Consider the following 22,686-nt stretch of genomic DNA (forward strand, 5'->3'; position numbering starts at 1 on the left):
CTATAATGAACATTTATTGGGCATTTGCCTTGTGCTCGGTACTTTATATGCATTCTTTTATGTAATTTTCACAAGTGAGCAGTTATTACTAGGCCCATTTTGCAGAAAAGGAAACTGATGTACAAAGGGATTAATTTGTTTGCCCAAGTAACACAGCTAGTAAGTAACTAGTTTTCAAACATAGGCACTGTGACAGAATGCTTGTATTAGTAGCCTTACTTCTTCACCCTTGAAGCCACACCCTTTGCTATTTAACCTTTCAGTGTCCTTGGTTAAGGCAGAAAAGGTATGAGTGTTTTGAGGGCATACCCCACCCCTTGACTCTGGGATTGACCATGTGACTTGCTTTGGCCAACAGAATTGGGTGGAAGTGCTGGTATGTGTGGAAGTTCTGAGCCTCACTCAAGATATCTTATATGCTTCTGCTTCTGTTTGACCATGGCCATGAGAAAGACACGTTTAGGCTAGACCAAGTCTAAGACCACAGACATGCCAGCCAAGATCAGCTACAGCAGCCCCCTACTGCGACCTCAACATGAAGGTGCACCAGCAGAGAGTCTAGCAGAACTGCTCAGCTGGGTAGCCACTGAACTCAGACTCAACGGCTAAATACATGTGCTTTAAGACGCTCAGATCGGTGCTGATTTGTTAAGCAACATTATTGTGGCCATAGCCCACTGACATATTATCTGAATTGAGAGTTGTGCTTTAAAACATGCCAGGTTGAAAATATGAGATCTAAAGAGATGGGTGATATCAGGTACATCTCTACCCTCCTGGACCTCTGACCTTGTTCTAAGACTAAGAAAGGAGGGGATTAGATCAATGGCACCCTTCTCAAAAGACCTGGACAGTTGCTAACCCCTAGGTCTGGTTGGGTTTGGGTTTGGTTTGTTTCAGTACTGGGGATTGAATCCAGGGGTGTTTTACCAGGGAGCTACATTTCCAGCCCTTGAGGCAAAGTCTTGACAAGTGGCCTAGACTGTCTCAAACTAGCAATCCTCCTGCCCCAGATTTCTGAGTTGCTGGAATGACAAGAGTGTGTCTCTGTGCTGGTCTTCTAACCCACTACATCTCAGGAAGGCAGCCAGGGCCTGGGTTGTGGTCAGTGTGGTAGAGATAATCCCTTTTGGTGGGCACACCAAAATCCATTGTTATTCTTCTCTTCTTCCATGGAAAGCTGTAAGTGGGGCACATGGCTACCCACCACCTGTGTGACCTTGGCCAAGTCACTTCCCCTCTCTGGACTTCAGTTTGTTCATCCGTGAAAATCCTAGGAGTGTTTGAAGATGAGTTAATGATAGAGGGAATGTGGTACCTGGTACACAGCAAATCCTCAATACATGTTTCTTGCTGTTCCTTTCCCCTCCTGTGATGCTGGGAATGGAACCCAGGGCCTCATACATATTAGAAAAATGGCCTACCACTGAGCTACACCCCCAGCCCACTATTTCTCTCCAGTGTCTGATCACATCTTAGCAAGTCCAAGTGCCTGTACTGGAGTCGGGCAGAAATAGGTTCAATCCTGCTTTATTCTCGATGTACTTTAACCTAGCCTCTCTGTGCCTCAGTTTCCTTCCCTGTTGAACGGTGGTCACAACTGTTTCCTCAGTGGTACTTGGGCAGGCACTTGGCACTAGGTGAGCTTTCGGTCAGGCCGGGAGAGCAGCTCTGGCCTTGACGTGGTGGTTGAATGGAGAAAGGAGAGAAGGCGAGGGGGGAGGTGGGAAGGGCTGTCCTGCCAGCCTCAGCAAAGGCTGGCCCGGCGCAGGGCTTCGGGTGGGATCCGATGCTTTAACCCTTCCGCGCCTCTCTGTCGCCGCGGTCCTGTCACCGTGCCCGAGGAGGGGGGCCTGGGAAGGACCAGGCCCCAGGGAAGACCCACGCATGGCGCGGAGGCTGGGCTAGGCTGGGGATTAGGGGCTCGTTCCGCCTTGGATCTCCTGCCTGCACCCATCAAGGGAGACCCCGGGAGCTCAGGCCGTGCCCAGGGCGCGGGGGAGGATGCTCAGGCAGGTGAGGAGGTTCTGGGGGAGGGGCCGTGGGCCCCAACGCCGCTCACCTGAGCCCGCGGCCGCCGGTGCTGCTGTCCCCGCTGCTCGCCGCACCCGACAGCCTTCCCTGTGGGCGTCCGCGGCCCGGCCCGGCCCGGCTCTGCTCTGCCCCGCCGGCCGGCCGCTCCGCCAGATCCGCATGCGCCGCCGCCGCCGCGCCTCCCCCCGCTCGCGCCGCCGCCGAGCTCCGCGCGCCCCCGGGACCCCCTCCCGCCGCGGGCCCCGGCGCCCCGGCCGCCTGCAGCACGGGTCCCCGCACTGGCACACGCCGGGCCTCGCGTTTATACACCGCTGCGCTCAGAGAGGCTGAGGTAGCGTCACACACAGTCCACACTCCCACACTGCCACACACACGGGGTCACTTGCAACGTCACAAACACACTCTCCACATCCACACACAGTGTCACTCCCTCAGATGGAGTCACACAGGGTCAAACCTTCGAACTGTCACACGAAGTCACACACAGCATTGCACACTCTGACATACATGCACGATTCCACCACCACCAATGTGGTGGTACACACAACCATGCATGTCACACACGGTCGCACCTTCCCCCGGGGATCACAAACTGTTATATACTCATACGTCGTGCACGGCTTCACAATCACACAGTGTGGTGCAATTTTACACACGCAAACTTGTCACACCATTCAGACCCATGGGGTGACACATTCTGCACTGCTACACACTCACATCACACAGTTACAAGTCACGAATAGCATCCCAGCAACAGTAACACCCTCAGCCATGTACTCAAATGGTAACACACACACCCTTACTTGACACATGTGGTGTCACACACCGTCACAATCCAATATTCTCCCACTCTATTATAACTTACACAAATCTCACACCATATCACACAGGCTGACACATTGTCATCCACAGTGTCACCACAGGTTACAGGGAGCATCAATGTTGACCACACGTGGATTCACAGTCACATTGTAACACAAGAATGACACAAGCTGTCATCCACAATCATGCTCTCCCTTGTGGTTACTTAAGGTCACGCGGGTGCATAGGCACTCATTACCCAGTGTCACACTCACACACCCACAGTGTCCTCCCTCACTTCTCCCTTTGTTTGTTGTAAGAGACCCTGAGCAGTAGTGCAAGTACCACCACTGCAGGCGGGTCCTGGGAGAACGGGCGTGAGCCAGGAAAGCCTGGTGGGCGTGGCTCATCGCTCCGCCCCTGCCCCCCGGCGGCTTGAGCGCGGAGGCGGGGCCCCGAGCGGCCAGCTCTCCTGACCCCGCCCACTTGCTCCCCTCCAAGCGGGCGGCGTTCCTCCAAGTATAAAGGGCGGTCTGAGAGGGTGGTGCTAGGCAGTAAAAAAAAAAAAAAAACTGCAAGTTGACTAGCTTTCCTCCCAGCGGAAGGCGTGGTCTGTTGCTTCCACCCGCCCACACCAATTGACTCGAGCCGGGTGCGGGGGGCAGAGGCGGGCCCCTCCGAGCTGGCCCCGCCCCGCCCCTCCGACTGGGAAGGGCGGAGAGTGCCGCCCAGCAGTCATAGGGTTCCCGCGCGTCCAGAGTCTCAGGCCTTGCACATCCAGGACCCCCGAAGCATGGCTGTCAAGAAGATCGCGATCTTCGGCGCCACTGGCAGGACCGGGCTCACCACCATGGCGCAGGCGGTGCAAGCAGGCATGAGCCGGGGCGGGAGGGGGAGTCACAGGGTCCACCCGGAGAGCACTAGGAAGAGACATCGTGGGGCTGGAGCCGGGCACAGGCTGGTTGGGGTCATCAGTGTCCCAACCAAGTGTGTGAAGCTTCAGGGAGCGAAACAAGTTTGGGGGTGCCGGGGCAGAAATGGGTGAAACTGTGATATTCAGTTTTATGTGAGTCCAAGGCATAGAAATGGGCTATGGGAGCCTAGGGGACTCCAGTGACAGTAAATCCAGAGCTCTTATGAAATGTGATTGTGGTTGTGGTTGTGATTGTCATTAGCACACCCAGAGAGGGTTTACTGAGTTAGCAAAGGCTTGCTGCCTAGCCGTGCCTTCTCGCTAAATCCAGGCAGCCCTCATTTTGGAGGGGGAACTAGTATTCCCCGCCTCCCTTGACAGATGAGAACTGAGGCCCAGAAATTCTGCCCCAATACCACAGCTGGTGAGTGGCAGTGCTGGGATTTGAACCCAGTTCATAGGCGTAAGCACCAAAAATGTCCATGGGCTTTGGGCTTGGACACCAGAGCTGGAAATAGGAAAGTTTAGGAGGCAGGTTGCTGTGAGCACCTAACAGGAAGAGGTCACAGAGACATGAGTGAGTCAGGACTTGTGAGCACTAGTCCTAGGTAAGTCACCAAAGGCTGAAAGTTCAGAGTTGCTCCAGAAGAGGGTGCAGGATCCTTCTGCCTCTCCAGTCCAGAGTTTACCCTCTTCCGGCTGGGCCTGGGACTTCAAGATATAGAGCCCCACCCCTGCAAACATTGGTAACTCTGAAGATATTGACTATCTGCACGACCCAAAAGGGTGGAGGCCACCAGAATCCCAGCCCAGCCCTCCTTTGGGACTTTTCTGAAACAGTTCCTCATTAGGCAGGCTTCCCCCTCCATCCCCCCCCCCCCACTTTGTGAGGATCTTGACTTGTGGGAAGGGAGACCAGTGAAAACCCATTTGCTGATCAGCATTTCTAGGGTAGGCTGGGGAAGGAAGAGGGAGAAGTTGAGAAGTGCTGAGTCATCCCGAATATCTGGATTTCCATGTTTTCTTCACCTTTAATCCCCAATACCACTAGGGCCCGCTTGCCCACCCTGCTGGTCACGACTGGAACTGCACCTAGGGGAATGAGAGTTGGAGTCTAGGGGCGACCCTGACCTAAAATTGAATTGAGATTTTATTTATCTCAGTGTAATTCAAGCAAGGTCAAGATTCCTGACAAGCACAAACTAGCGTCAGCCTGCCTACTTTCAGGGGGCCAACTCTGACACTAAACACCTGTGTGACCGTATGCTTTGTCATCTAGAACTGTGTGGCTAGATTCACTGTGTGCCTAGATATCTATAAAGTGGGGATGAAATTAGTTGTACTTGCCTTGGGTCACTTACAATGATTAAAGTAGAGACAATATGGGAAGTGCTTTGAACGGTAGCCATTGAGCAGTTGGTGATCAATAAATATCCTTTGGCTGATTCCGTTTCCGTTATAGCCTAGCTCTGAATTCTTTAGGCTCTGGGTCAGACTTGCTTATGTATAAAATTTTACCTTCTCTTCCTACTAGCTGTGTGGCCTTGGCCCAGTTACCTAAAAAATGGTGTTTCAGTTTCCCATCCTCAGAATAGGCATGATAATAGCTACTTTGTAGAATTGTAATCTGATGCTTGTCAAACTGTAGGTCATATAGGTTTTGAAATATATTAAGTTCCAACAGTATTAAAATGTATCACATATTGTTAGCTTTGTGAAAGTTTTGTTTTAATTATATATGTGTGCACTGGGTTAGGCAGTGAAATCCATTTTATACTAAAGATTGAGATCAAAAAGCTTTAAAGGGGCTTGACCTCTGGAATTTATTCTCATAATCAGAGGGAAAATATGTATTTCTATATACATGTATAAATATATGTACATGCAAATGTATATAATTATGCATGTTATGTTTAAAGAGAGAGCGATAAGGCAAAAGCAAAATGAGAAATCTGGGTCTTGAAACTTCTTTATAGGTCATTTATTTCAAAATAAAATTAACAGAAACAATAAATAAGGGAAGAGATTTCTATATATATATATTTTTAAAGGCTTGGAAATAACTAATGAACACTCTTGGGATTTTGGTGGGGAGTGGGGGGTACCTGAGGATTGAACTCAGGGACACTCCACCACTCAATCACATCTCCAGCCTCATTTTGTATTTATTTGGAGAAAGGGTCTCACTGAGTTGCTTAGGGCCTCACTGAGTTGCTGAGGCTGGCTTTGAACTCACTATCCTCCTGCCTCAGCCTCCCAAGCTGCTGGGATTACAGGCATGCGCCACCAAGCCTGGGTCTTGTTCTTTATAAAGGGTAAAATGTGTGAATCCATTCTATTTGATATGGTAGCTACTGGCCACATCTGGCCCTTTAAATTTAAATGTGAGTTATGAGGCTGAGACAGGAGGATCACAAGTCAGGTTTTGAGATTCTGTAGTGAGATTCTGTCTCAAAATAAAATTAAATACTGGGTTGTGACTTAGTGATAGAGCACTCCTGGGTTCAATCCCCAGTACCACAAAAAGAAAAGATACATGTGAATTAAGTTATTAAGTATTTAAAAAATTGTATGGTGCTGGGGACTTAAAATTCTTTTTTTTTTTTTAAATACCCCATTTATCTATTTATTCATTGAAGGCATGTAGCACAGCCCTTGGCATTTTAGGGGATCTTTATGAGTATTGCCACTCATCACTAATAATGTCAAAACCCACAGTGACCCTTGTGCTGTGCCTGTGTTCAAAGTTCTCACGATTGGAAGGACGTGTCTGGGTCTGTTTGGGTTTCTCTAACAAATACCTTAACTATGTGATCATAAACAACAGAAGTACATTTTGCACAGTTCTGGAGACTGGAAATTCAATATCAAGGCCCTGCTGGTGCCTGATAAGGGCCAGCCGTCTGATAGCTGAATCTTCACATGGTGCAAGGGGCTTGCTAGCTCTCTGAGGTCTCTGATATGGGCATGATTCTAATTCATGAGAGCAATACCCTCATAACCCACCTCCCAAGGCCCGCTTCTAATATCGTCACCTTGGTGATCAGGTGCATTTTAGAGGAAAACACAAACATTCAGACTATAACAACATGTTTCTCAAAAAGATCTATGCAGCTGGGCATGTTGGTACATACCTGTAATCCCAGTGACTCGGGAGGCTGAGGCAAGAGGATCACAAGTTATCACAAGTTCAAGGCCAGACTTTGCAACTCAGACAGGCCCTACATAATTCAGTGAGACCCTGTCAAACCCTGTCTCAAAATAAAAAGAAGAGCTGGGGATGTGGCTCAGAACACAACCTTAAGTTCAATCCCCAATATAAAAAAAAATATATATATATATATAAAAGATATATGCCCATCTGCAATGGTGACATGTGCCTGTAATCCTAGCAACCCAGGAGGCTGAGGCAGGAGGATCTGCAGCAGTCTTGGCTGGGCACAGAATCACGAGCCACCACACACCTTGTAGATTCAAACAGCAATTCTTCATTCCCGAACTCACACCGGCCCTCTACAAACACGTTCTGAGGAAATCCAAGTTCTGCCTGCACAATTCACGTCCCAAATACTTTTTCAATTCCACGAGAACTCAATGGGAACTCAGGCAGCAGGAACGCCCTATACCCAGCAGCAATAACCTTAAACCTGGAACTTCCCTAAACCCAGATTGTCTTAAACCAGGAACGCCTTAAACCCAAATTATCTTAAACCGGGATACTTCCTAAAATCTGCAGGATACACCTTAAACCTGGATCCACCCTGGTCCTTGAGCAGGGTCACCTTTCTCAAAGACACATGCAATGTCACAGCAAATTTCCATTTAACATGGGGTACGCTGGCAAGGAAATTTCAATGCGTCATTCCTACTTGGCAATGGCCCTCAGCAAGGATCGCAAGTTTAAGGCCAGAGTCTGTAACTTAGCAAGACCCTGTTTCAAAATAAAAAGGGGATAGTGGTGTTATCTTAGTGGTAGAGTGCCCATCAATAAGTACTTTAAAAAAGAAAAAGATATACGCACAACTTACTGTAACGGGGGTTCACTTGATGCTTTGACTATATCCCTTATGGCTTTGAAACTTACTTTTTTTTTTTTTCTCAGCCTTTTTCTCTCTGATCTTCTCCTCCCTGATCTTCTTTTCCCTGATCTCTTTCCTCTCTAATCTCATTTTCTCTGAATTACCTCTTAAAAAAAAAATAAAAAAAAAAAAACCTGTTCCTGCTGATGGGCAGAATCACAACCTTTGGGACAGGAGTCCCCTCTGTTTCTCCTTTGCTAGCAAAGCCATAAACCGTCTTTTTTCCTCTCAAAACCATATCCTTGTTGTTGGATTGGCTTCAGGGCTTTTGGCAACATTACAAGGTTTCTATATTTCCTTATTTTGTGTGGTGCTGGGGATTGAACCGGGTAATTAGGCAATGCCCACATTGGCTCCTGGCAAACCTCTGCTGCTCTCCCTTTGTGAAAAGGGGGTCATGGAGGACGGGTTTGCTGGGTGGGGTGCTCTCATTCAGTTGGGGTCTGATGGAGGAAGGGGCTGCAGGTTCCTCAGCCAGAAAGCGGTAGGGCCAGAGTTTGAACCTGGGTCCCTGAGATGATAAAGCCTGAGTTTTCCTGTGTGTAGAAGGTCAGGGCGGTGGCAGTGGACTCCCAGGGCCCTTGGTTTACGGCAGGTCAGCAGAGGGGGAGCCATGGCAGAGGAAGCACCAGTGGCTGGGGGACCTGGGGAAAGGGGGTGAAGGGTGTCCCAGCAGAGGGATGGTGTGTGCAAAGCCAGGAGGTGGGGTGGGGGTGGGGGAGCAGCAGGTTGTGTTGGAGGAACTGAAAGAAATGCAGCGGTTCCCTGGAGAGGAGGAAAGGGCGGATCCTGAGAGCCCTGAGGCCATCACAAGTCTCTGTGGTGGGCTTCAGGTCGGGTTGTGGGAAGCCTCTGAGCAGAGGCTCTTGGAGATGGCTGGAATATGGTTGGGGGGAGCAGGCCAGGGCTCAGGAGCCTGAAGAAGACCCTGGAAAGGGCCAGGAACAAGACTCAGGGCTGGTCCAGGCCAAGGGGTAAAACTGTGGGATGATCAAAAGGCCTGACAGCAAACAATCAGATGATGCGTGTTTCAGTGTTCTGTGCTAAACTTTTGGTTAATTTTGTCTTGGTTTTGCTTTTGTAGATTTTTTTGTTTGTTTTAGTTTTGAGGTACCAGAGATTGAACCCAGGGGTGCTTAACCACTGAGCTCTGCATTCCCAGCCTTTATTTTTGTTTTGAGACAGGCTCTTACTAAGCATTTTTTTTTTTTTTTTTTTTGGTGGTGCTGGGGATTGAACCCAGGGCCTTGTGCATGTGAGATGTGAGGCAAGCACTCTACCAACTGAGCTGTATCCCCAGCCCTCACGAAGTTGTTTAAGGCCTTGCTAAATTGCAGGCTGGCTTTGAACTTGTGATCCTCCTGCCTCAGCCTCCCAAATGGCTGGGATTACAGGCGTGTGCCACTGCACCCGGCACTTTTATATGTTTAACAGCACTATAGAGCTATAATTCACACACTATATAATCCACCCGTTTAAAATATACCATTCCGTGGTTCTCAGCATATTCAGAGTTGCGCAAGTATTCTCATAATCCGTTTAGAACATTTTGACACTGGGCACGATGGTGCACTCCTATAATCCCAGTGTCTCAGGAGGCTCAGGCGGGAGGATCGAAATTTCAAAGCCAGCCTCAGTAACTTAACAAGGCCCTAAGCAACTTAGCAAGACCCTGTCTCAAAATAAAAAATAAAAGGGGACAGGGATTGTGACTCAGTGGCAGAGTGTTTGCCTAGTACATGTGAGGCACTGGGTTCCATACTCAGCACCACATAAAAATAAATAAATAAAATAAAATAAAGATATTGTGTCCATTTAGTACTAAAAATATATTTTTAAAAAATTTTTTTAGCTATAGATGGACACAAACTTTTATTTATTTATTTTTATGTGGTGCTGAGGCTTGAACCCAGTGAGTCATAACCCCAGCCTCTACTACAATCCCCAGTACCCAAAAAAAAAAAGAACATTTTTGTCATCCCCAAAATAAACCCTATTTTCCAGCCCAACCCCTCTCCCAGCCCTAGGGAACCACTTCCCTGCTTCTGTTTTTATGAATTTGCTGTTCTAGACATTTAATATTAATGTAATCATATAATATTGGTTCTTTTTTTAATGTTTTATTTTGGATATTGATGAACCTTTATTTTATTCATTTATTTATATGCAGTGCTAAGAATCGAACCCAGTGCCTCACGCATGCTAGGCAAGAGCTCTACCTCTAAGCCACAACCCCAGCCCCATGATGTTGGTTCTTTGTGACTGTCTTCTCTCAAATTGGGGAAAAAAAAAAATTTTTTTTCTCAAGATGCATCTATGTTGAAGCATATCATTCATTTATGTTGCCCAATGATACTGCATTCATCCATTAAGCAGTTGATAGATGTTAGGAATAATGCTACTATAAACATACATGTGCAAGTTTTTGTGTGAAAAGCATGTTTTCGTGTCTCCTGGGCATACATCTGAGAATGCTGGGTCATTTGGTACCGCTGGGTTTTATCTTTTGGAGACCTGCCAGGCAGATTGCCAAAGCAGCTGCACCCTTCTGTGTGGCCATCGGCAGCGCTTGAGGTTCATTTCCTCGCAGGATCGTGGGCGTTTATCTCTATATTCTCGCCATGCAAGTGCTGTGAAGTGATATCTCATTGTGGCTCTGATTATTTGCATTCCATGATGGCTAATGGGATTGAACCTATTTTCATGGGCTTCTTGGCCATTTGGGTATCTTATTCAAAGGATGTTGTGTATATTTTTAGTTGGGTCATTTATGTTTAGCATTGTGTTATTAAAGTCCTTTTATATAAATGCAAGTCCCTTATCAGATAGGCTTACAAAATTTTTCTCCCATTCTGTAGGTTGTATTTTTACTTTCTTAATTTTTAAAATTTTTTTCTTGTTTGTTGATAGATCTTTATTTTATTTATTTATATGTGGTGCTGAGAATCGAACCCAGTGCCTCACACATGCCAGGCAAGTGTGCTACCGCTGAGCCCCAGTCCCAGCCCTTGATGGTTTCTTTTGAGGGATAAAAGGTTTTAATTTTGATGATTTGCAGTTTATCTGGTTTTGCATTTGTTGGTTGTGTTTTTGATGTGGTGGTGTGTGCTTGTAATCCCAGCTACTCAAGAGACTGGGGCTGGTGGATCGCTTGAACCCAGGAGTTTGGAGCTACTAGCATGGACAGCTTAGTAAGACCTTGTCTCAAAGAGAGAAGAGAGAAGGGGAGGGAAGGAAGGAGGGAGGGAAAAAAGGAACAACTGTCTAGGGGCTGGGGCTGGGGCTCAGCAGAAGAGCACTCTCCTAGAACGAGTGGGGCCCTGGGTTCGATCCTCGGCACCACATAAACATAAAATTTAAAAAATAAAGGTATTGTGTCCAACTACAACTAAAAAAAAATAAATAAATAAAAAGAAGAAGAAACAATTGTCTAATCCAAAGGAAGGGGCCTGGGACAAGATCTAGTCCTGAAGGGTGTGCCCCAAGACCCACTCCCTTCAGCTAGGTCCCATCTCCCCCAGTTTCTACCACCTCCCAATAATGCCATCAAATTATGAATCTATCCTTTTACAAGAGCAATCATGACAATCCCAGTGGCTCTCTAGGCAGAGGATTTTGAGTTCAAAGCCAGCCTCAGCAACTTAGCAAGACTCTGTTGCAAAATAAAATATGAAAAAGAGATGGGGGTGTGGTTCAGTGCCACTGGGTTCAATTCCTAGTACCAAAGGAAAAAAAAAAAAAAGAACAGTAAGCCCATCGTGGGGACCCTGCCCTCCTGGCCTCATCTAAACCCAATTGCCTCCCCAAAACCTTACCTCCAACATGAACTGGAGAGGTCACAAACGTTTAGAGATCATGACTAATCATTTTATTTTTAAAATATAACCATAACAATACACCAAAACATGAAGTTCCTTTGCCACTATTTAAAACAAAGGAAGAAATATGTTAAATATGAACTTTAAAAAGTGTGTGTGTGTGTGTGTGTGTGTGTGTGTGTGTGTGTGTGTGTGGGGTCTAGGGAGACAGAGTTAGCCAAAATTCTTTTGGGAAGGGACATACTAAGGTGATATTCAAATTTTTTTTTACATTGATCAATAGTATGTTTATTACGACCCTTAAAATAGGATTTAATAATGTTTGGAATTTTTTCCAAATGATAAGATCCATTACAGTCCTGTAGAATTGTCTTGTTTTGATCACGTACAGTACTGATTTGAATTCTTTGTTTAATTCTAATGTGTTATATATGACAGAATGCATCACAGATCACATTACACACATAGAGCACAATTTTTCATATGTCTGGTTGTGTAAAAAGTATGTTCACACCGTTCGTGTCTTCAGACATGTACATTAGTGAGCACTAAAGGAAGGCTGGGCCTCCACAAGTGAGGCCAGGGTCTGGGTCCAGTCTCAACACTGGTCACTTTGGGGGCAGCATAGAGCTGGAGGGTGGCGGGTGTGGGGTGCAAGGAGCCTCTGGTGAAGACTGTTTGTATGTGGGCATGAAGGCATCGCCCACAACTAGCTGGACATCAACTGTGGATGAACAGCAAAAATGATTAAGATCTCTGCTCCAGAACAGGGGACCTGGGGGATGAACTTGGGGGCTCATGGCACCCTCCAGGGCCCAGCACCTGGAGCCCGAGTGCCAGCCCACAAGCCCACTGACCTGCCTCTCTGCTCCCTTTGCCCACAGGTTATGAGGTGACTGTGCTGGTTCGGGACACCTCCAGACTGCCATCGGAGGGGCCCCAGCCAAACCATGTGATAGTTGGTGACGTTCGTCAGGCAGCTGACGTGGACAAGACCGTAGCCGGGCAGGATGCTGTCATCGTGCTGCTGGGCACCGGCACTGATCTCAGTACTGAGCCCCCCCTCTGTCCACGGCCCCTTCCTGTACCTCGACCCCCAGCACCACCCCCGCCCCCAGCCCCACCCCTGCCACCTCTGCCACCACCGCCGCCGCCGCCCACCAGTGACAGCCACTCTCTGTCCCCTCTAAGGTCCCACTACAGTGATGTCCGAGGGCGCCCGGAACATTGTGGCGGCCATGAAGGCTCATGGAGTGGACAAGGTCGTGGCCTGCACCTCGGGTGGGTGGTAGGGTCACGGAGGGGGGGGCTGAACTAGAGGGCGGGGACGGGACGGGCCCTCTGAAAGGTGACATTGAAGCTCTTCTAAGTTGCCATGCTGTTGCCTTGACCTTGCTGAGTGATGCGGTGGACACAATGGTGACCCACACAGTCCTGGACGTTGCAGTCCAGATGGGAGAGAGGTGGTAAACTGTCATGGTCACACTGACATCCCAGAGAAACAGGGCTGGAGGGAGAAGGAACAGGCATAGGGTCAGGGCCAGACCAAGAGAAGCCTGAGGGAACTATGGGAGCCCAAGGAGATGGCCCAGGAAAGGTCGGGGGGAGCCTTGCAGAATGGCAGAGGATGGCTGCACACCGGCTCTCTGCCCCTGGGCTCCCAGTTATGGAGGGATGGACTTTAAACGAATAGTTATCCTAAGGGGTTGGGGATTTGGCTGAGTCCTTGCCTGGCATGCATAGGGCCTGGGTTCTGTCCCCAGCACCACAAAATAGTAATAACAACAACAACAACAACAACAACAATAATAGTTGTCCTGAGTAATAAAAAAAGGTTACAGGGTGCATAACAAGAACAATTAATGCTGAGACAGGAAGAGAATCACAAGTACAAGGCCAGCCTCAGCAACTTAGGGAGACCCTGTCTCAAAATACAAAGGGCTGGGGATGTAGCTCTATGATAAAGCACCCCTGAGTTCAATCTCCAGCACACACACACAAAAAAAAATTAAAGAGCAATGAATGCTAGCAGTATTTATTGAGCACTTACTGGATGCTAGATTCTTATGAGATAAAGCCACTTAATCTTTGCAAAACCCCTTTGGGTGCTTATACACAAAGTGGCACATAGTAGGTGCTTAGGAGATGCCAGCTATTGTTATTATCGTCTCCCTGGCATAGCTCAGGAGCCATGGCACAGGAAGGCCATCTGGCTGGATCACCTAAGTTCACACATCTGTGGCTGGCAGAGCAGGGAGAGGCACTTGGCTCCTGTCTCCACAGTCCACCCCCCTCACCTGTGTTTCATCCCACAGATGGCCTCCTGGGAAGGGACGTGGCGCAAGGGCAGGCTGTGTGGTGGGGGTAATGGTTCTCCAGGCAGCAGGGGCAGCAAGCCCAAAGCCCTGGCAGCCATGCCCAGCGGGAGGGCAGGAGGAAAAATCATTTATGGCTTTTTTTCCTTCAAGCTTTGAAATGGAGAAATAATCCCAGACCTGTAATGGTCTGCTCTTGATTTCTCTCTCTCTCTCTCTCTCTCTCTCTCTCTCTCTCTCTCTCTCTCTCTCTCTCTCCCCCCTCCCCCTTTTCTTTGTGTTTGTGTGTCCCCGTGCCCACATGCACAGGCAACTTGAGATGAGGTCACATGATGTTGCCCAGACCAGTCTCGAACTCCTGGGCTCAAGTGACCTTCCAGCCTCAGCCTCCCAGATAGCTGGTACTACAAGCCCATGCCACCACATCTATCTTCCATATTTATTATTATTATAAATTTCTATTTTTGGTACTGGGGATTAAGCCCAGGGCTTCTCACATGCTAGTCAAAGGCTCTACTGAGCTACATCCTCCGCCCTTTATTTTATTTTACTTTAAGGCAGGATCTCACCAAATTGCACAAGATGGCCTCAAACTTGCAATATTCCTACCTCAACCTACTGAGTAGCTGGGATTATTGGTTCCATCATGATTACCATCATGCCTGGCATATAAAAAAATTCAAACAAAAAAAACACAAAATAATAGAATGAATACTTATATTGCTGCCATCTCGATTCAAAAATTGCTGATATTGCCAGGCACAGTAGTGCACACCTGCAATCCCAGCAACTTGGGAGGCTGAAGCAGGAAGATCAAAAGTCCCCAGGCTAGCCTGGACAACTTAGCAAGATCGTATCTCAAAAGAAAATGTTATAAGGGTTGGGGATGTGGCTCCGTGGTAGAATGCTTGCCTAGCATGTGTGAGGCCCTGGGTTCAATCCCTAGTACTGCCAAGAAAATTGTTAAAATTTATCATAATTGGCTTATCTGTGTACAAATAAATGTACACAAGTATTTTTGTTTTTCTTTTCCCAAACTCTTTGGTGTGGAGTTACATGACCACCCTTCAGCAACTCCTAAGAAAGGGACTTTGTCTTCTAGAACACAATGCTGTTGTCACAGCCAAGTAAATCAACTCTAGGCCTTTTCTAGTCCCTAAATCTTAGAGTCAAATATTCCCTCCAGGTTCAAGTTTCATGATTAGAAAGACCCTTGTCCTCTTAGGAGCTGGAGTTAATCCATCACAGTTTGGGGAGAGTTGTTTTCTAAGGAGGTTTCTGAGAGGATTAGAAAGAAACCCAGGGTAAAAGACAGACTGGACTTGTGATTGCTCCTTGGGAGAGGCTGTTCTCAGTGCTGAATGAAGAGAGAGGCCCTTGGTTTCCTCATCTGTAAAGAGGGACTCATGCTGTCCAGGAACCAATGGGACAATCACAGTGACCAGTGACTGAGTTTTGCTCTGTGCCAGACCTCATCATAACCATTTGCATGGAACCCAGGGCTTTGTGCATGCTAAGCACCTGTCCTGCTGCTGAGCAGCGTCCCCAGCCCCAACTCAATCTTCTATCACCCCAGTTTACACATGAAGAAACAGGCAGCTGGCCAGCGGGAGACCGAGAACTTCAACTCAGACCCAACCGAGCTCTTGATCATCTTACCAAACTGCTCCTAAAGCATTTAGCTTGGGGCTGGCCTACACCTGTAATCCCATCAGCTCGGGAGGCTGAGGCACTGAGGCAGGAGGATCATGAGTTCAAAGCCAGCCATAGCAACTTAGTAAGACCCTGTCTCTAAATAAAATATTAAAAAGGACTGAGGATGTGGGTTCGTGGTTGAGTGGCCCTGGATTTAATCCCCAGTACAAAGCAACAAACAAGCATTTAGCAGGGTTGGGACTTGGTTAGCATTTTATAAAAGGGAGCCTCGGCTAGGCTATGGAATGCCTTCAGATATGTACTGAGCACCTACAGGGTTCCAGCCCTTCTAAGGGCTGGGAATGGGACAGTGAACATGACAAAGTCCCTGTCTGTGGAACTAGCTTTCAAGGGAGGGAGGGAGGGAGTGTATTAGGCCCAAGGGTGACTTTGGTGTGAAAGCTGGGAAGGATACCAGGGGGGAAAGAACAGGCAGAGTAAAGGGGGTGGTCGGTAGGGCGGGGTTGCAATTTTAAGTAGGCTGCTCAGGGAAAGTTGCTCTGAGAGGCGACCTTTAACCAAAGTGTGCAAGGAAAAGCAGGGAGAGGGAATCGCACTGGGGCAGAGGGACCAGCCCTTGCAAAGGCTGCCGGGTGGAGCGTGGCTGGCACAGGCCAACTGGAAGGGAAATGCTGGGCGGTGATGTCAGGGAGTTGATGGGGCCAGATCAGCTGGGGACTCTGGGCTGAACCTGTTGAGGACTTGGCTCTCACCCTGAGTGAGATCCACGGACAGGACCTGACTCAGGTGTTCATAGGCTCCCTTGGCTGGGAGGGATGGGAGTCAGGGACAAGGAGACCAGAGAAGAACGGGAGGTCAGATTTAGAATCACTGTGATCCGCAGACTGCTCGTAGGTGGGGTTTGAGAGAGAAGCGGCTGAAGAGATCTACCTTTGCAACTCACTGTAAGGCTGCAGTGAGCCACTGTAGCATTTTGTCCTGGCCCCAAGTCAAAACATCACAGGCTGACCCTGCCCTGTGTCTCCCTATCAGCCTTCCTGCTATGGGACCCAGCCAAGGTGCCCCCACGACTGCAGGACGTGACTGATGACCACATCCGGATGCACAAAGTGCTGCAGGAATCAGGCCTGAAATACGTGGCCGTGATGCCACCACACATAGGTGAGTGGAGCTGGGACCCATCAGCCCTGTCACTGCCAGCTTGTTCCCATCTGCCCTCTGAAGAGATCTACAAGGCTTTCCTTGGCAATTGCACATCATGAAATTCCCAGTTCAGCTGGGTCTGGTGGCTCATGTCTGTATCCCAGTATCTTGGGAGGCTGAGGCAGGAGGATCTCAAGTTCAAAGCCAGCCTCAGTAATTTACCAAGGCCCTAAGCAACTCACTGAGACTCTGTCTCTAAATAAAATACAAAAAAAAGAGCTGGGGATATGATTCAGTGGTTGAATGCCCTTGAGTTCAGTCCCAGTACCAAAAAAAAAGAAAGAAAGGTCTGGGGATGTGGCTCAGTTTTGATTGAACCCTGGGTTCAATCCCCGGTGTCAAAAAAAAAAAAAAAAAAGGAAGAAGAAAGAAAGAAATTCCATTTCATATCCAGGTGCCCCTCCAAAAAACAACAACAAAAAAGGCAAACATGCTTCCTACCCTTCCCTGTCTTCCCTGCTTTACTTAATCTCCCTTCTTCATCTCCTGACATGCTGTTATCTCTGCTTAACAAGACATCTGAATGTAGAAATGTGAAACCACTACTATTGTTTATGGTGACTGTAACCCAGTACTGGGAGGTAACTAGGCTCAATGGGTGGCTCTTTCTTGGGAGTCTCAAGGAGTGCTGTGGTCATATGGTGGCTGGGCTTAGTGTCAAGTGGAAGGCTTCCTCATAGATATGTCTGCTGGTTGATGCAGACATCAGCTGGATATGTTCAGGTGGCCTCCCCATGTGGCCAGGGCTTCCTCACACCATGGTAGCTGGATCCCCAAGGTGAGAGTCTCTGGAGGGGCCTTATGGAAGCTATATCATCTTTATGGCCTGGTATCAAAAGCCGCTTTAGTGCTACTTCCAATGCATGTTGTTGATTAGAAGCAAGTTATTGCACTTGCTCAGCATGCCCAAGACCCTAGGTTCAATCCTCAGCACCCAGGGCCAGAGGGTGGGTGACACACGTTATGAGGGCTGACCTAAATCAAGAAGAAGGGACTTAAACTTACCACACATAGAAGATAGATGCTTTCTTTATCTTATTGAGTATGTGTCTCCCTCACTGGAACGTCAGCTTTTGACAGCAGAGGGGTTTTTGTTTGTGGTACTGGGATGGAACCCAGGGCCTTGCACCTGTTGGGTCAGGTCTCTACCACTGACTACACCCCCCACCCAAAGTAGGGGTTTTATCTTGTTTGGATCACAGCTGTGTTCCTAATGCCTAATACAAAGCCTGGCATGTTGTAGGTGCTTAGTAGTTGTCAGATGAACTAATGTGGGGAAACACACTTGTGGTCATGTTATAGAGCATGTTGGTCAACTTTTCATCACTGTGACCAAATACCTGAGAAAAGCAATTGAAAGAAGGAAAGGTCTATTTTGGCTGAGGGTTTCAGAGATTTCAGTGCATGGTCCGCTGAATCCTTTATTTATATGCCTGTAAAGATGGCAGAGGAAAGCTGCTGAACTCATGACAGCCAGAAAGCACACACACACACACACACACACACACACACACACACACACACAGAAAGAGAGAGAGAGAATGGGACTGGGGACAAATACAAATATATCCTTCCATCCAGGATGGTGGCACATACCTGTAAGCTTAACTACTCTGGAGGCTAACACAGGAGGTTCACAAGTTCAAGTACAGACTCAGCAACTTAGTGAGACCCTTTCTCAAAATAAAAATTAAAGGGGTGGGAAAGGTAGGTCAGCTCCTGGGTTTAATCCCTAGGAGCTAAAAAAAAAAGAAAGAAAGAAAAAGAAATAAACTAGACCCCTCCAGATCTTGTCCTAGTGACATCCTTCCTCCAAGTAGACCCCTCCCCAAATTTCTACCATCTCTCAGTAATGACATCAAATTATGAATCTAACAATGGATTAACCTCCTGATGGGGTTAGAGGCCTCAAGATCCAGTCACCTTCTCGAAGGCCCCACCTCAGCACACTGCTGCTCTAGGGACCAAGCCTTCAACACATGAGACTTTGGGGAACATTCCAGACCCAAATCATAATGAGAATGAAAAGGTAAAACACAACTGCACCTCTTTTTCCCCTCTCAGGTCTGGAACCCATTCTGAGAGCAGTAGAGTCAGGCCTAGGGAGAGGCTCATTCATTCAACAAATGCCTCTCACCTGTGAATGGGTGCCAGGTGGCATTTAAGTGCTGGTGATGTGGTCCCTGTTCTCATGAGGCATACATTTCTATCGGGGATAGATAAATAATGGAGAGAGAGACAGATGTATTTGTCAATGCCCGGCTCTATTATTCTACTTTTTAAAAAATTTAATATTTTTAGTTGTAGATGGACACAATACCTTTATTTTATTTATTTGTTTTTATGCGGTGATGAGGATCAAAACCAAAGGCCTCATACCTGCCAGACAAGTGCTTTACCACTGAGCCACAACCCCAGCCTCTATTATTCTACTTCTTAACCTTGTTTGAAATGACTACTCAGAGATCATGTCTGAAAAGTAGTTGACACAGAGTAGTATATTTTAGGATGTTTTCCATGTGTGTTTGTAGATTTTGTTTTTCTGGTGTATGTGAAAACTTTTGAACCTCTAGAAATGTTGGAGGCATTAGAGATCCCTTTGTCTAGGTTTATTAGTTAATATATTGCCATGTCCTGAACCTCTCTCTCCATAAATATTTTCCCCTTAGTATGTGTGTGTGTGGTATGTGTGTGTGTGTGTGTGTGTGTGTATGTGTGTGTGTGTACATTTCTGAACTATTTGAGAGAAGTTTTCAGCCATGTCATACTTCATTCCTAATACCTCAACAGGCATCTCCCAAGAAGAAGGATATTTGTATAAGAACTGTTATCACACCTAAGGAAATGGACATTAACTCTTTTTTAAAAATATTTTTAGTTTTAGATGAACACAATGCCTTTATTTTATTTATGTATTTTTATGTGGTGCTGAGAATAGAACTCAGTACCTTAGGTGTGCTAGGGAAGCGCTCTACCACTGAGCCACAACCCCAGCCCCCTCCCCCACATTAACTCTTACATCATTCCTTATCCACCCCATTCTCAAATTTCTCCAGTTGTCAGAAAATATCTTTTCAACCTACCTCTTCTACCCCAAATCAAGATTCAGTTGTATTTCCCCTTTAATCTGAAACAATATCCCCTGCCCTTTAAAAACAACAACAACAACAACAACAACATTTTCCATAATATTAATCAAGCCAAGTATTATTTTTATTTTTAAACATTTATTTGTTTGTTGTGGTACCTAGGTCAACAATGAGGTACATTTCCAGTCCTTTTTATTTTTTGAGACAGAATCTTGCTGAATTGCTGACTTCAGGCTTCAGACTTGTAATCCTTCTGCCTCACCCTCCCGTGTAGCTGGGATTACTGCTGTATGCCACCGAGCCCAGCTCTATTTTTTATTGTTGTTGTTTTTGAGGTGGGATCTCACTATGTTGGTCTCCAATTCCTGGACTCAAGAGATCCTCCCCTCTTGCCCTCCTGACTAGCTGGCACCACAGGCATGCATCATCACACCTGGCTCTTTTTAAATGTCCCATATTCTAGATTATTCTTTGATACAAATTAGACATTTTTGGCAGCAATGCCACATGGGTGAGTATGTGTTCCTTATTGCACATGATCTCAGGCTGCCCCTGCACAGGTGATATCACATATGATCCCTACATTTAGTTGGTTGCTGTCAGATACAATTTTTAATTATCATAGTGCAGCCACTAGATGCCCTCTCCAGAGTCAGGTTATACCTGTCCACTGTCCCTACTAAGGAAGATCTAGTTGGGCCTGGTAGAGTGTTTCCTGGTATGCACAAGGTCCTGGATTCTATCCCCAGCACCGTAAAGAAAAAAGACCTAGTTGTACCTCTAGCATGGAACATACCAATTCATTGTCACAGAATGTGTCTCTTCTTCCAGGGCCTGGAAAACACAGAATCATACTTGAGACCTGACACTCAGTCCTCCCAGTGAGGTCCAGAGACAGGAAAGCACCCAGAATTGGGGGGATCCATAGCAAATCCAGCCTTTACCACTGGAGAGTGACACTTTGCACGCCTGAGAGGTGACTTCCTCTAAGGCTCAGCTGGCCCATTTGTAACCCTAGGTCCCAGCCTGACCTCTGATTTTTCTCTTTCCTCCTAACATTGTCTCTTTAGTTGTTTGCTTTAGTTGCCTTTTTCTAATGCATGTCTGTCTGCTGGGGACAGAGATTCTCATCAGTTTTGTCCCCTACTGGGTGCACTGCACTGGTGCATAATAGGAAAGAAACAAGGAGTTGTTGAACAGATGAAGCAAACGGTACAGATAAGCGCCTGCACATGGGAAGTCCCTCTGGGCTGTTGTGCTACCTGGGCAGGGCACAGGTGGCACTGGCAAAGCTTTTGCAGTCATCATGCGCTGGGGGTGGGAAAGGACATTGGCTTCAGCCATCCTTTCTGTCTTTACCTCACAGGGGACCAGCCGCTAACTGGGGCCTACACAGTGACTCTGGATGGACGAGGACCCTCAAGGGTCATCTCCAAACATGACCTGGGCCACTTCATGCTGCGCTGCCTCACTACTGATGAGTATGATGGGCACAGCGCCTATCCCTCCCACCAGTACGAGTAGGACCCTGTCCCCATCCAGAAGGACGGCATTCTGGGATATGAGACACAAAGAAAGGAACAATAAAATTTGAGCCAAGAGCTTGAAATTATTCAGACAACCTGACAATGGGACTCTCTCTGCCTGTGAGAATTTCAGTGTCTCTGTGTACAATGTTCTAGGTACTCATTCATTCATTTGTTCAGTAAGAGTTTATCAAGTCCCTTCTCTGTGCCCAGCCCCTGTGCACAGAGGAGGTAGCTAGGACCCCTGCTCTCTCTACTGCCATGTATCTCATAATGTAGTGAGAAAGACAGCCCTGCCACTGACAGTGACAACCCAGAATGGTCAGAGCTCTGATGCATAAAGTACATGGAACAGTGGCATCCCTAAGGGGGTACCTGACCCAGCTTATAGAGCAAGAAAGGTTTTGTGGAAAAGGGATATACATTCAACCTGAGACCTGGTTTGATAAGACTAATCCAAGAGAAGATTCTAGGGCAGAAGAAATAATAGGAGCAAAGGCCAGGAGGCCAGAAAGCACATAGCTTCTTTGAAGAGTTAAAATTTGTCCCCGACAGTTAATGATACTGCTGCTCTGAGGTGAGAAGGTCAGATACAAGAAGCTGGATCATGGGGGCTAAATTGTGCAAAGTCATTGTAAAAAGTTTGAGCTTTAATCTGAGGTTTTATGCAGGACAGGGGTGGGGACAGTGAGGTGTGTGTTTTTTAAGGGTTTCTTTGGCTACTGTTTGGAGGTGGATCTGTAGGAGGGGGACAGCCTTGGAGGCTGGGAGAGCTGAACCCAAGCAGGGGCCTTGGGGAGGACAGAGAAGGTGGGAGAACCTCTCAGGAGCCTAGATGGACAGTCTGTGGGGGAAGGGAGGGAAGACTAATCCACAGGGATTAGTCCACCCCGCTCACTACCTATTTCCCCACCTCTGTAGCCCTAGAAATCCCTTCCAGGTCTGCACTGCAAGCACCAGGATGACTTGATTGACAAATTCCAACCCTGGAGAACTGACCTGAGGAGTCTTAAACCTCCTCCATTCTATGGATGGCTAAAGAAAACACCTCCCCTTCCCCTTAGTGAACACTTCTGGAGGGGCTGGGGGGTTGCTGGTGCAGACTTCAGGAAGCCAGCAGGATTCCATTTCTGCCCTCCCATTTCTCTGTCACATTGCCCAAGAATTTAATGAACTTTCACTGTGTATGAGCTCTGTGGCCTCCCAACAAGATCATCACCGCTGCTCTTTGCTGCCTCTTGATACCAGCATA

The 22,686-nt window shown here is 47.4% G+C and overlaps 2 protein-coding genes across 5 annotated transcripts in view; one reads left to right on the plus strand and one right to left on the minus strand.

The window, feature by feature from the left end:
• The window catches only part of Sptbn4 (spectrin beta, non-erythrocytic 4), a 74,040-nt gene extending 71,823 nt beyond the window's left edge, over positions 1–2,217 (minus strand). For all 4 annotated transcript variants that reach the window (XR_013430776.1, XM_078032054.1, XM_078032053.1 and 1 more), the window contains exon 1: positions 2,063–2,217. The gene's annotated coding sequence lies outside the window, so the exon portion shown is untranslated. The remainder of the gene's footprint in view (positions 1–2,062) is intronic.
• A 1,259-nt stretch (positions 2,218–3,476) lies between these two features.
• Blvrb (biliverdin reductase B) lies at positions 3,477–21,537 on the plus strand. Its single transcript, XM_078032079.1, has 5 exons — positions 3,477–3,707; positions 12,530–12,694; positions 12,837–12,926; positions 16,649–16,777; positions 21,275–21,537. The coding sequence occupies exons 1-5, from the start codon at positions 3,629–3,631 to the stop codon at positions 21,430–21,432; spliced, it is 621 nt and encodes a 206-aa protein (XP_077888205.1). The 5' UTR covers positions 3,477–3,628; the 3' UTR covers positions 21,433–21,537.
• The last annotated feature ends 1,149 nt before the right edge of the window (positions 21,538–22,686 follow it).

This window comes from Ictidomys tridecemlineatus, chromosome 15 (genome assembly GCF_052094955.1).
Source record: "Ictidomys tridecemlineatus isolate mIctTri1 chromosome 15, mIctTri1.hap1, whole genome shotgun sequence".
Classification (NCBI taxonomy): domain Eukaryota; kingdom Metazoa; phylum Chordata; class Mammalia; order Rodentia; family Sciuridae; genus Ictidomys; species Ictidomys tridecemlineatus.